General features: G+C 45.6%; 1 protein-coding gene across 1 annotated transcript in view; it reads left to right on the top strand.

Moving 5' to 3' along the window:
• cfap58 (cilia and flagella associated protein 58) overlaps positions 1-14076 on the top strand; it is a 51205-nt gene extending 37129 nt beyond the window's left edge. The window contains exons 17-18 of the mRNA XM_064315149.1: positions 1176-1309; positions 12545-14076. Coding sequence (XP_064171219.1) covers positions 1176-1309; positions 12545-12665 — 255 coding nt within the window. The 3' untranslated portion in view covers positions 12666-14076. The remainder of the gene's footprint in view (positions 1-1175; positions 1310-12544) is intronic.
• Positions 14077-14710: the final 634 nt, after the last annotated feature.

Below are 14710 nucleotides of genomic sequence, written 5' to 3'. Positions count from 1 at the left end.
CTAGTGATGCAATATTAACTGGATAGAAATGGCGTAAGTGCAAGATTGTACATACTGCTGTATTTGATTTCATGTGATGCCCAGAATATATTTAGCCAGTTTTTTAATGTACTTTATAGCATCTGTGTGCATATGAATTAAGCTTTTACAATATTTATTTTCAATGAAATCAAATATTGCAGGATGCATATGTTATTAATATTAATATTGCATTACCGGTTTCAGTGGATTGCATTTTGAGGATGCGTACAATTCAGATAACGTTTGCGGGCGTAGTCGTCTCAAGGGGCCACAGCTGTTCAGAGTTAGATCCCTGCTTCAGAGAAGAATTTGTCTTGATTCTAAATGTTTTTAAAGAGAAGCCGGATCAGTGGTGTGTGTGTTGTGGACGGACAAGCGTAAAATAAACGTGCTTAATGGTGAGGAATGAATTAGCCCCAAATAGCACTCCTGCTCACCCAGCACTTTTTTCAAGCACCGCTGAGAACTTTCCGTCTGCCGCCCAGTGAATTGGACGCACTTCTTCTCTTTCCAAATCTGTGGGAATTCCTGAGCCAGATTGGACATATCACCCCCCCGACCCCCCCACCCGCCCGTGTGACTAACCAAATGGATCACAAATCCAGGGAGCGATAACTAACTGGCCAGGAAACCCAGCCGCACAGTACAATGTTCAGTATTAAATCATGTCTTACAGTGTACATATGGTCCCTAATGGTTGAATTAACACGTTTTACTGTGCATATTGAAGCTAACTGAGCTAATTGTCCAAAACAATCCTTAAACTCTTAGAATAAAAAAAAAAACTAAATTAACAGATAATTTACACTTAATGTTTTGTGGAACTTTTAACTTTTAACGTTAACTTTTCATAAAGAAGTTCTGCAGTGACATTCAGTTGTTTGTACAAAACTTTATTTAAAACCCCGAGTGCTGTAAGAAACTATGGCTGTAAGGATGCTTGTCATATTATCCATTACTTATTGTGTGTACAAAGTCCAACCTGCAGAACTCAATTAAATATAAATACGTTTAAAAAGTTTAAAAGATTGACTGGAGACTGGAAATGAACAGTGGTGAACAGCATAGAAAGATTGTTTTTAAGAGTATGCGTCCCTATATGTATTATGTGTGTTATTTTCATTTGTTTTTTCCCTGCCGGGTTGTGTTTCCAGGCGCTGTCGTCCGAGCTGAGCATGTGCGAGTCGCAGTCGCAGGAGTGCAGGAGCCAGATGGAGCGATTGGATCACGAGCTGCAGAACGTCAAGAAGAAGTACCTGGCTCAGAAGCGCAGAGAACAGCATTCCAGGTGAGCCGGGCTGCGAGGCTGAGCTGAAACGCCGGCCCCCTTTCAAGGCTCCGACGCCGCCCTTCAAAGGGCCGCGTTAGCGTGCGATACGGGGCGCGCGCGCGAGGTTTGACCTTCGCTATCTCCGACGGGCAGATGGCGAACGAGAGAGCTTTTCGGGCCTCCCCCGAAAAAACGATTCCTCCGATATACATTTTCCAAAAAAAAAAAAGAGGGATCAAACGGTTGCGACTCGTGAGGACTGAAGACCAGCGAGCCGGAAAATTGGAGACCTTGTCGCTCGGTGCTCCGGCGCTGAGCGTGATCCAATCAGGAGATGTCCGGCCAGGTTTTGATGTCGAGACAAAAGGGACGAGGGTCTTCAGAAATGTCCCTTTCACAAAGTACTTTACCTGTTGAAGTGTAATGCTGCTCCTTGGATTTCTGTCCAATCAAAATCACTACTTACTGGGTCATTGTCAGTAACAGAAGACATATGACTATAGATTAAGTTGGTACTGTTGGGTCCGTAATACATCAACAATTTGGTGGGACAATATTTGATTGTATAACGTCTGAATTTTCTTTAAATATTGCTTAGATTTGTTAAGAGTTAAACTATTCCCTCTCTGAGCCATTTAGGTGGGAAAAAAAATATACAGAAAGAAAAATCAATTCAAGAGATATTGGGGGCAGAGGTGACTATATTAATGTTCATTATATACCACCCACCTCATGCCCACCCCCCCCCCCCCACCCCACCACACACAAACCCCCCCCACACGCACCCAACACACGCACACAAGCACACGCCCACGCGTATACATACTGATAACCACCACACCAGGCTCCACAGAATTTATCACAACAGCAGAGCATTATAACAACAGAGCTTCCTCTTCAGTCAACTCTCCACAGATATGTAGCTGGAGTAGCTTTTTATCTGAGATTATAGTTTAGCAAGCTCGCTATCATCAGAAGGATTTATGAATAAAATGTCTCCTTTCTTCCCCCGTCTGAACTGGAAACCAGTGAGCCAGTGCCCCACTTCCACGAAGGTTACAATGCAGTAGCTTCAGAGACATTTTCCATTATAAGTCTCCGTTCGTTTCAAGATAAAACATTATGGCCAATGTGCAAACAGATCGTGAGACAGAATTTCATTTTTCTCTTGAGTTACTGAAGCAACAGTGAGAGGTACCAGTGCACTTTGATCTTTTGTATGTGACAGTAGAACGTACATCTCTTCCGTACGGTGTGTGTGTGCACGTGTGTGTGTGTGCGTGTGCGTATGTGTATGCATGCGTGTGTGCATGCGAGTGTGTGAGCAAGCGTGTGCCTGTGTGTTTGAATGTATGTGTGTGTGTGTATGCATTTAATATTCAGGACTGCCTAGTAAAGGTGGCAATAAAAACCCATTTTGTGTCTCTGTATGGATTTTGTGACTCCATTGTCACTGACACAAATACAATTTATTAATTGAGTGCTGATAATCACAGCATTACAGGCGGCACACATTTCATGGAAAGTTTTAAAATGCCATGGAATATGCCCCTGGCTAGGAAAGTAAGTTGAATAAGTTTTTCCATTATTGATTTTCTCAGCCATGCTGCTGCAGTCTCTGCATAGTGTTCAGACATATTGGAGAAACGCCGGAAAAAAATTCTGACTGTGTCATAGATTCAGTTGACAGTTATCCTCAACCTTAACCTTAACTGAAAAAATGCATACATGTTTTGTTTTTTTTTCATTGCAAACACTGGCTGAGATTCAATCAAAAACATTTGTGCTTAAGGGCATACCATTCAGGATGTTTACCTTCATAATATTTTAAAATAACCGTGCTTAGGCATATAGGCAGTAACTCGGCACCCCCGCCCTCCCGCCAAAAAATGAAAATAACAAATATTTGAAATTCATTATTATTAATACTGCTATTGAACAGAAGCAACCAATCAACAAGCATTTCTAAAAAGGTGTCGAGTGCAAAATATTGATACGAACCAGGAGGCCCGAATTCAGCGACACTCTCCACAGCACCGTGGCGTCCGTTCCATTATTTTTCCAGAGAATTGGTTAAAGGGAAGAAAGGCCTGGTTGTGCCCGTGTGAAATACTGCTTGCTTTGCTGCTTTTATGGGCCTCATTAGCATACGTTAGTCGCAGGCCACACTTTCTACATTCTTAATCACCGGGCAGAAAATCTTTGAGGTCCTTAAAGCACCAATTACAGTAAAGTCAATCGATAATGACAGGTTTTAGACGAGACCGAATGACTTTAATGAATTTTAAAAGGCGCCGTAAATAATGCAGGGCTCGAACGGACGATTATCACCGACCGTCCGGTCCGCTGCTTAAAAGGGAAATGGGTGTACAAATTTGGCCTTCCCGCTGCGTGAGTGAGGCGCGGCGGTGCCTTGTACACGGGCGGGAAAATACGGTACAAAGTGTTTTAATTGTTACCTTGACAACAACAAGAAAAAAGGGGGGGGGGTGGTGGTGTGGACGGTTGCTAACCGATTTCTGTGGCAGTTGGCCGTAGGAGCGTTGTGAAATGTCTGGATTAAGACGTACCTAAAGAAGCGCTCCCGTCCCCCATCCCCCCATCCCCCCATCCCCCCCATCTGTTTATTTATTTATTTATTTTTATTATTTTCTCTTTTCCGCGAGTCGCGGTGCAAGCGGTGATTCCTATTGTGTTCTCATTGCCTTCTTCCCCGTGCTTGATGTGCTCACCGACCATAGAGCCCATCTCATCAGAAAAACAACATTTTCTCTCCCTGCCTCCCTGTTCACCTCCATTGATTCCCTGGGGGAAAAAAAACCCGGCCGGAGCAGGCGAAGTAGAACTTAATTTCGCCACGGCAGACGGTCCTTATACTCCATCTAATTTAAGACGCATTTTAAAAAGGATATTTCATTTTGCACGGAGCCGCTCCTCCTGAAAACTGCTTATGATATGGAAAACTGTCAGGCATAAACAAGAACGTGTCGAGAAAAAAAGGATGGACGTGGCCATCAATTCCTGGCACAGACTCTCTGAAGGCACAACTGGTTCATGTCTTTTCAGAGCAACAGTCCCTTCTGTCTCGTCTGCATAATTTTAGATTTGACCGTCGGTGGTGCACAATGCTTGTGTGGAAAGGAATTTAACAGTGGCCTTGCCCCATTTCGTTTAGGCTTAGCAAATCAACGCAAAGAATACTGCAGACGGATTGCGATGTTGCGTTGCCTTCGCGCGCACCCCCGTCTCACTTCGCTTTGTCGGATCCGTGATTGCGGTCTTTTCCAACATCCCATCTTCTCCCCGCACTCATGCATGTATAATTTCAGACTGGCGAACGGAGAAACCAGCCTTCTTATTTGTAAGAGCAACTCTGCATGATATTGAAAAATCTTCCCCCCTGTTTCAGGAGCCTTCCAAATCCTCTGAGTTCCTGTCCAGACATGCACTGCTTGCGGAGCTGCAGAATTTGTGATTGGCTCGGACCGTTATTCATATTGAATTTCAGCGAGTTCTTGTGTGTGCCGAATACATGTATTGCTATATATGGAATGGCACTGTTTTTTTTTTTTGTTTGTTTTTTTTGCACTTGTTGAATGAGAACATGGGTTTTTATTCCAGGAAGCAATGTGCAAACAATACCCCAAGTCAAAACAATGTTGTTTGCCATTTTTACAGCACTTTTTATACGGGCAGCAGTGTGTGTACTGATGGGCGCTGTGGACGCACTACCTTGCTTGTAATGTGCGGCTTATTGCACTAGACAGAATCTGCACGACTTGTAAATCTCCCATTGAACCGAAGCTGACCGCAATCCGCAGCTGTGATGCGTAGACCCCAGAGTATGTGCAGTGACAAGGAGCTTAGTTTGGAAAATGCAGACAAACTGCTCTGTCCTCGGAGTGCAGACTGGAGTAATGGAACTAATGCTACGATGGGACATGCACAAGTGTGTTTCTCTTTCCCCCAGTGAAATGACACTGGCTGGGTAAGATGCATGTATTCCAGAATCAATGCTCTCTGCGGCACTGAGATGGGGGTCAGTTTAATTTAAATTCAGTCAATTCGGGAAATCGCTTGAAATTCAATCAATTTGAACGTAATGCACGTTTTTCAATCCGATAATTACACCAAATTTATTTCCCAGAATGTAAGTGGCAAGGTGTGCATGAGTACGAATGAGGGGAGAATGAAACATCAAAGGATGTTAATTGGAATTTTTCTTTGGAACACATATTTTTTGACACTTTTGAACTTGAGCACCAGAAGACCACACAGAGGTCATGCTGGAATTAACATCTCCCTTACCGTGGATACGTGCAAATGTCTCACATGAAAAGTTATGTAAGTTTGTAAAAAAAACAATTTAATGCATTGACAAGATTAGGTCAGGCATTTTACTCCGTTTTGTCTTTGTCCATGAGTAGGTGGAAACACTCTTTGACAGTGACTCTGTTGCCTGCTCCTGTGTGCCTCTGATGTAAGTTAGTAGTGCTCGCGTAGAGGACACCGTTCAAAAGACAGATACGTTGTGATGAAGTCAGTGTTCTGAAACTGAATGGCTGTGCTTGCTATGACCACCAAAAACAAAATTACATAAATGAATTAATTTCATCCCGTTCGACGGCTGAGTTCTGTTGATTTAATGTTTCCATACTTTAAGTCTTTAATTACCAACCACCGTAATTCATCAGGGGTTAAGGAGACGTAGGGAACGTAGGAAAGTCAGTAAATTAGGGATGATGCATCTGTACTTCCGAGAGGGGTTTCCTGCTAGTGAACAGAGGGCCTTCAGACAAGGCCCCTGGTTTGGCACCTCTGTCTGCAGTGGAAAATGTTGAGCTCATATTTGGAAAGAAAACAGGTTGTACATAAGGATGGACCAACTCCATATTAGTGGCCATAATTTTGGATCAGATGTTGGATGTCAGGTGTCCACATACCTTTGGCCATGTAGTGTACTTTCATATCATGAGAGTGCAAGAAAAGTATAAGGAGAAAGAAAACTTGTTCATTTGTGTTTTTCCTTCAAAAATCAAGCTTTTTTATGTAAAAATTCATTTTAAATATTCTGTGGTTTGACACAATATAATGCAGTCACTCCAGAAGTCACAGACGGAATTAAAGCTGGAGTACTATTCAGTCAGGGCCCTGGATTGTCTGCAACTCGATTACCGCTGCTGATATCCACTACGTGACTCTGCAACGGCTCTAGTCAAACACAAAACAGGGTAATTACACGTGATTAATTAGATATCGAGAACCCAGTCATCATGAGTTTGGTACAACCCAGCAAATTGTTGTCTTAAATGAGGAGATTCAGTTCATCAGGAACTCTCACTGAGAGGATTCAAGCAGCGCCGTGGGAGAACCGTTAACGATTGCGCCTACATCGACCCCATGCTGCTGGAGGACTAAATTACAGGGTGTAAAAAGCGCACAGTACTCTACTCTTTTTTTCCCCATTGCAATTTACATTAACCAAATGTGGTGCAATCCATTTTTTTCCCGCTTTACCCTGTTAAGGGTTTCAATTTTAGAGAGATTTTTTTTTTTTAAACTGGCAAAAGTTAATGAAATGCAGCTTGACCCATATTGTGATGTTAGTGAAAGATTAGTTGTTAGTAATTAATGACGGATAGTGCGCTCAGTACGTTCGTTACTCTGTGCTGAAAGCAAACTCAGTGAGAAGCTCCGTTCTGTAACTAATTGTTAAATACACCCTGCCGTCAATGGTTCGCTGTGCCCTTCAAAACAAACAAAAAAAAACCTTCATTTCCTGTGTTTTAAAAAAAAATCAGCGGCATGGATAAATTGAAGGATTTTCTATCTTCTGGTTGACGGGTGAACCCGACGCGATGTGATGCTATCGCTTTAAAAGAAAGACAGGAGACGCCAGGAAAGTTGACAAGAGCGGCGCAATAAACGGTATGCTAATGAGGGCTACGGATTATTGCGTCCCCCCCCCCCCCCCCCCCCCCCCCCGCCCACCCTCCTGCTAGACCCGCGCGCGGGCGGCTATGTTTACGGGCCGCGATGCCAACACGGGCGAGCGATAAAAGAGTGGTCGACCGTAACTTACAGCTAGCCCTGCGCGCTACATGCTACATGCAATCTGTCTCTTTCTTGCCTTCGTAAAATGCTCGTCAACTGTGAGACAAGACAGGCTGGCCTACCCGGCCAACCGACTCCCGTCGAACCGTGGAATAGCTGTACGTCAAGGTTCGCGTTCTCTTTAGCCGGCTTCCCGACCGTTTTTCCAACGAAATGAATTGAATTCACAGACTCCAGAAAGGGAGAACAGTGCAGTAATCAGCATTATTGACTGAGCTGGAGCCTGCAGAGCAAATACTCGGCTGATTTTGAAAGGAAGGAACTCGGCGTTTCCACTGCTCTGAAGAGCAGCGTGTTTTCTTGAGGCAAAGCAGAGGCAGGGTAATTTGTACATTTGTTTACCCCACCTCACCCCCACAACCACCACCCGCCCCCCGTGTTTGTCTGTTTGTCACATTTCCTTTCCTCCTGCAACAGTGTGCGCATTTAGCCAGTCTGTGTTTTTTTTTTTTTTTTATCTTTCCCCTCTAACACACTACATAATTAGAGCTTAAAGGTTTAATGTGACCTTCCATTACGGATAGCTGACAGATCAGCGGCTGATCCTCTGCAGGCCCCCCGCCCGTCCTTGGATAAGCAACGGCGGAGCAGCGGGATCGCCGCGCGGCGAGGATCGGGGATCACAGAGCCGCTGCGGACAGGAAATGAGAAGCTACGGGGATCTCGGACCGTGTAGAGGGTCTTTTATTCACTGAAATGGTCGCCCTTTTCTCCGTTTCCCCGCCCAGAAACCAGCAGCCCTCCTAATCGTCATTGTGTGTGTTTACTGGGGGGGGGGGGGGGGGGGGGAAGAGGGGGTACACTACACACCTCTTGTGCCCTGTCATAATGATCAACGTCATAATGGACAGAAACAATTGTATTAAAAATAATAATAATAATAATAAGAGTAATAATGAATTACGGCTGGGAACAGTGCCATTGTGGGGTGGTCTTCTGACAGACCCCCCCCCCCCCACAGTTGGCGCACCAGCCCGGTGCCTGGTTCTGGAAGTGTGGCCCGGGGGCCCGCGTAACACCCACCCACACAGGCATCTGGGTCAGAGAATCTCCACGGGGATTAAGATATGGCCGACCGCTCCCTGGTGGCCGACCGCTCCTGGTGCTGCGGCTGGGCCTGTCTCTCTTCTTCTCCTCCCGTTTTTATCTCTGTACCCAGTAACGAAGGCACACCCCCCCCACCCACTGCTGTTAATTAACCCCTATGCCTTTAGACCCCGCCCACTCCCCCCCCCCCCCATCCCCCCATCGCCCCCCTAGAGTACGTTCACAGAGGCATTTCAGGACTTTTCCGCGAAACAAATCTTCCCCCAGTCTCCTGAGTAATGCTGTGTTCTCAGTTCCTCTGCATGACCCGGCTCTCTCCAGAACCACCGCCAGGAACAGCCTCGCTACAAACGAGAAAAACGGAGAGATTTGTCTGCAACGGAAAAAAAAAAAAAAACGCGGCTGGTTTCTCATTTTATATTCGCTGAGACAAACTCCAGATCCATTTCCTGGATGTAAACTTCCTCCTTCACTTCACATCACGAAAAAAGGCCCTGATATAGGTCGCCCCTAATGACGGGGAGCGTTCGTCGATAGAGAGATCTGGGAACGCTGGAGGCGTGAAAAAGCCCTTGTAATACTAATCCGTATTTTCCCAAACAAGTGCTTAAAATTCTGAGCGCGGAATCCACAAAAGAATTGCTTTAGCACCCATTAAAACATCGCGAGTACCAGAAAAAAAAAAAAAGAAGAAAGTTTCATTGTGATTCTCAAAGCACCCGCAGTGCACAGAAAGCAATACACGACTTCACTACCAGGAAGAAAAAAGAGAGACACGGCGTGCTGTCTGGGCCATGCATATTTAAACTGCATAAATTTCAGTTTCCAAAATTACATTTTTTATAAATACGGGTCTCGAGTCTAGGGCGTGTCTGATTGTCGGAGATGATTGCAAATTACCCCTGACAAGCGTGGACTTCTTAAAAACAGCCTGGCGGAAATGAATCCTCCTCATTGGGATAGCTCTTCGGGTTGAACGGAGTCATGCAGTGGTGGAATCCATGCAATGTTAGAATTTGCTTAATGACAGAGGTGACGTTGGACCTGCCCCCCCGTCATTTGTTTCCAGCTGTAATTTAGGGAGGCCGTTTCATTGGACAGAGACGGATATTGGGACAAGTTTGATGACCATGTCACTTCAGTAAAAAAAATACTCATTTAAAATAGCCCAATTCTATGAAGTCACGAGAAATAATAAGGAGGTTTGTTTACTGCTCTGTTAACTGACCTCGTCTGTGGCTCCTGGTGCCTTATTTAGTCGTTTTTATTCCCTTGTAAAGTAACAGGCAGTTTCCAATTGTGTAGAGCTGAGGATCACCATTAAGAAAATAGGTGTGAGCAAAGACAATATAAAAAAACAAAAAACTTTTTTGCGCATTCGGATAATTTGACACCAAGACCTGTTTTTCAGATTCAAAAAAAAAATAATTGCGCTCAGCTCCAGATATAAACTAATGCAGCGGAGAAGAGGAAACCTGGTGTGACCACGGCTCGAAAAATACCGTTAAGTGAACTGCGCTCTCTAGCTGTATGGGCGTGGTTGCACATCTACTTGATGTGCAATAATACTTTAGTGAATCGGTCGTTAATATGATTCAGGTGGCATCCACAGCTGTTTTGCTATGAGCTGCACAAACTGCTTGTTTATTTTTTTCTCTCAATCTACCCCTGAGTTTAATAACACGCTTGCTATGAAACTGCGCAGTCTTGATTCCCTCCAGCAGGATCTTAAATTATTATTTTTGAACGGCAGAATGAAAATAACATGACGTTTTTGTGGATAATAAAATAAAAATTATAAGGCGGGCTGTAATAATGATGTCATAATGATAACGGGTTTACAAGCCTGTGATTGGTGGTGATTAAGCTGTGGGGCGTGTCTGCTGGAAGGGTGGGATCAACCTGCAGATTTCCATAATAACTGCTACCTGTGATGTGTTTTATATGCAGTGTAAATAATTTAGGGCAATGAGCTCTATGTGCTGATTTTGCACTAACAAAATGATCAACCTACTAAACTATCAAAACGATCAATCTTCTTTATGTGAGCGCACACACAGACACACACACACACATACGTAGTCAATGCCTGGAATGCACAAATTCCCACAACTCTAACCTTTTACTTGTCATCACGCAGAATAATTACAGTTGAACATTTTAACCTGCTAATTCCTTCATGTTTTGGCTCACAAGTATAAATAAATAAATAAATGTGAAGAATTCTGTAACATCACAGAGTAAGGGCTACTATCCGCTAGCGTGAAGTTGCGCTCAAAATGCTTCCGTGCGGACGCTCCGTTTGGGCCTCTGTGCGGGGCATTTGCCGCTCTTTTTCACGCTTGCCGAACTCTCTGCCCTTCGGTAAACAAAGACACAGCTTCCAGCTCGATTAGTGTGCAGATTTTAAAAGCATATCCCTCCCCTTCTGCCGCGTTGGGGCCTTGAAAATTTCATTAGCGGCCGATCTCAGTGTTGTCAGGAGGCATTAGCCGAAGTTGACGGTGATGTCATAAGTCACATAAATGGAGGGAGATCAAAGCAGGTTCCACAGATGTCTGGACAGAGATCCAAGAGTTTGCATATTCAGCGCTTCTGCATAATATTCTGTTTTTGTTTGTTATCTGGAACAAAGCAATTGGTTGTTGGTGGTTGCCAAATGTCTTAATCGCTAACTTCATGGAACCAGATTACAGCACAGTAGGTGAGTTGTAAGCAGAGAGAAAAAAAACAGGGAGAAAAAAGATAAATACGTTTTGCTGTAAAGCGTTGTATATAGAAGTGGCTGTTGCTAAGACAGGTAGTAGCGGTAGAAGTGGCTGTTGCTAACGTAGGCAGTAGCGGTAGAAGTCGCTGTTGCTAACGTTGGCAGTAGCAGTAGCTGTTGCTAACGTGGGCAGTAGCAGCGGCTGTTGCTAACGCGGGCAGTAGCGGTAGAAGCGTCTGTTGCTAACGCTGGCAGTAGCGGTAGAAGCGGATGTTGCTAACGCTGGCAGTAGCAGTAACAGCGGCTGTTGTTAACACAGGCAGTAGCGGTAGCAGTGGCTCTTGCTAACGCGGGCAGTAGCGGTAGCAGTGGCTGTTGCTAACGCGGGCAGTAGCAGTGGCTGTTGCTAACGTGGGCAGTAGTGGTAGCAGTAGCAGTGGCTGTTGCTAACGTGGGCAGTAGCAGTAGCAGCGGCTGTTGCTAACGCGGGCAGTAGCGGTAGCAGTGGCTCTTGCTAACGCGGGCAGTAGCGGTAGCAGTAGCAGTGGTTGTTGCTAACGTGGGCAGTAGCAGTAGCAGTGGCTGTTGCTTACGCGGGCAGTAGCGGTAGCAATAGCAGTGGCTGTTGCTAACACGGGCAGTAGCAGTAGCAGTGGCTGTTGCTAACGCGGGCAGTAGCGGTAGCAATAGCAGTGGCTGTTGCTAACGCGGGCAGTAGCGGTAGCAGTGGCTGTTGCTAACGCGGGCAGTAGCAGTGGCTGTTGCTAACGCGGGCAGTAGCAGTAGCAGTGGCTGTTGCTAACGCGGGCAGTAGCAGTAGCAGTGGCTGTTGCTAACGCGGGCAGTAGCGGTAGCAGTGGCTGTTGCTAACGCGGGCAGTAGCAGTAGCAGTGGCTGTTGCTAACGCGGGCAGTAGCGGTAGCAGTGGCTGTTGCTAACGCGGGCAGTAGTGGTGACTGTTGCTAATGCGGGCAGTAGCGGTAGCAGTAGCAGTGGCTCTTGCTAATACGAGCAGTAGCGGTAGCAGTGGCTCTTGCTAACGCGGGCAGTAGCAGTGGCTGTTGCTAACGCGGGCAGTAGCAGTAGCAGTGGCTGTTGCTAACGCGGGCAGTAGCGGTAGCAGTGGCTGTTGCTAACGCGGGCAGTAGCAGTAGCAGTGGCTGTTGCTAACGCGGGCAGTAGCGGTAGCAGTGGCTGTTGCTAACGCAGGCAGTAGCGGTAGCGGTAGCAGTGGCTGTTGCTAACGCGGGCAGTAGCGGTAGCAGTAGCAGTGGCTCTTGCTAACACGAGCAGTAGCGGTAGCAGTGGCTATTGCTAACACGAGCAGTAGCGGTAGCAGTGGCTGTTGCTGTTCTGTCTGACCGCTCGTGACTGTACCCCTGCAGGGAGAAGGACAGGAGCGTGGCTCAGATGGGACAGCCTCTGATTCAGCCGCAGCGGACGGACGGCCCCCGCTTCACCGGGGGGGGCTTCAGCCTCAAGCAGCCGGGGAGAATCGCGGCATGAACACCCCCCCCCCCCAACATCACCACCACCACCACCAACCCCCAGCCCAACCCATGCATCACACTGTTCTGTCAAATTAAACGCGTCTCTGTTGTACCTACAAGAAGGGGTTGGTGTGAATTGCATTTTTCTTACGCTTTTAGGTTTTTGTTTTACACAGAAAGACAAGTCCGACCATCCTGACTTTATATCTGGGGGGAATTTTTTAAAAAGAAATATATTACCAATGCTGCAGTGGTGAGAATGTGGAACTGGCGAAGCCATGCTGGACGCACATGAGAGAGCTCTTGGTTGTCGGCCGCGCAGAAAACCTTCCGACTGTTCAGAATTTCAAACGATCGAGTGTGCAGAAAGGCAGAGCTGCTTTATCCGAATGTCTGCGATCATCCCAAAGCAGAAACTCTCCAGCTAAAGCTTCTCATCATGGCTACATTTCCTGGCCTGAGTACTGTGCTCAATCCATTAAGTTACCTTTGTCTTGTTAAGTTGTCATTGATAAAAAGTGGAATAAAGAAAGAAAGAAAGAAAAAATTTATTTGCAGGAATTTAGAACTTTTATATACGGTATTTGTTCCAGTCAAGGATTATAATGATCACAGGCTGTCTCCAATGATTGACCAATGATCACGCCAGCCTTAAACGTGGCCACTGGTTTGATTGGCCCTTGTGATCCTGCAGCTCTTTAGTGGAATATGTCAGAGGGGAACTTAATAAGATCCCCCACCCTTATTTCCCCCATAAATATGCTAATGCTGCAGCCATTTTCACACAGCGATACGCGTGACACCCACCTGTCCCCTTTTGTCTATTTCAATCTGTTTATTCAAGTATTTCCTATTCACACATGCTAATGTGCTTCACCTCTCAAGTAAACACGGTGTCTAATTCAGGGTATTTTTCATAGCAGGTTTTAAACACAATTTAAAAAAAATTTTGACCAGAGAGGAATATCAACTGCTATTCCTGAGTGAGTTCATTGTAATATCAGAGTTAAGCAGGGGAAGGGTCGTAACGGTTTTGCATTTTTAACAGCAAATGATTAACGGGCTGTGGCTTTTGAAAAGTTTTCTTATGAACGCACTTATCCGTTTTCAAAGTGTAACTGTCTTCAGAGATGACTGTGAGAGTCCTCCTCCTCTTTACTAGTAGGCTTGTCTTATAACCACAGTCCAGATGAGACCGATGTAACTGAATGCAATTGCATTAAAAAAAACAATCGTAATAATGTCTGTAAAATTATTAAAGTCCTGTAATTAAAGGAACAAGCACATGTCACAACATGATGTGAGGTCCACAGAAATCCTTGTGCCGTGGCAGTACCACATTTCCTGAGAAATTGTGGCCTGCACAGAACAAGACACCCACTGCGTTAGACAGAGGGGGCTTTGAATAAAAAACCCGCTGAATCAAACTCAGGTCTGATATCTTTTTTCTCCGTTTGAGTGTCTGTGGAAAGATGGTCCATTACGGAGTGTGATTTGGGCCTCTTAGATGAGTGAGAAGGCTGTCAGCGCTAAGGAATTGCTTGCTGCCTTCAATCCGAAGATCAAGTGAGAGGGAAGAGAAGAGATTGCCTTCAACGTTACCCGAGATGACTGGGCCTCCGTTTCCAGAGTGATGGGGCCGAAGAATACAAACATGTGAGTGTGAAGCGGACGCTGTTCGGGTTTTAAAGCTGTGAACTTTAACCGGTTTCAGAGAGGGACGTTTCCACTCGGACGGTTAACTGGGGTGTTTTTAATTTGCTGTGTTTAACATGTTAAACGTGCTCAACTTGAAGCGCAGCTGCAGCGCCGTCGCTCCCGCTAGGCATACCCGGCACTGCGCCCAGGGCCCCGCCTTCTCATCTAGGGTCCTGACATCTCATCTACCTTCGACAGCAGAAAAATCAAAAGGTGAGGCCGCCACCTTCACCCCCCCACCCCGAAAAAAATAAGTCTAGGTACAGCTCTGCATAGCTGACAGTGTGTCATCAATTCTGTTACATTTGGGGGAGAGGTCACATTAGGTTTTTTTTTTTTTTTTTTTTTTGGTGGGGGGGGGGG

The sequence above is a fragment of the Anguilla rostrata genome, chromosome 2, assembly GCF_018555375.3.
Source record: "Anguilla rostrata isolate EN2019 chromosome 2, ASM1855537v3, whole genome shotgun sequence".
Lineage (NCBI taxonomy): Eukaryota > Metazoa > Chordata > Actinopteri > Anguilliformes > Anguillidae > Anguilla > Anguilla rostrata.
Note: the sequence above shows the minus strand (reverse complement) of the source record. Positions and strands in the feature narration are given on the sequence as shown.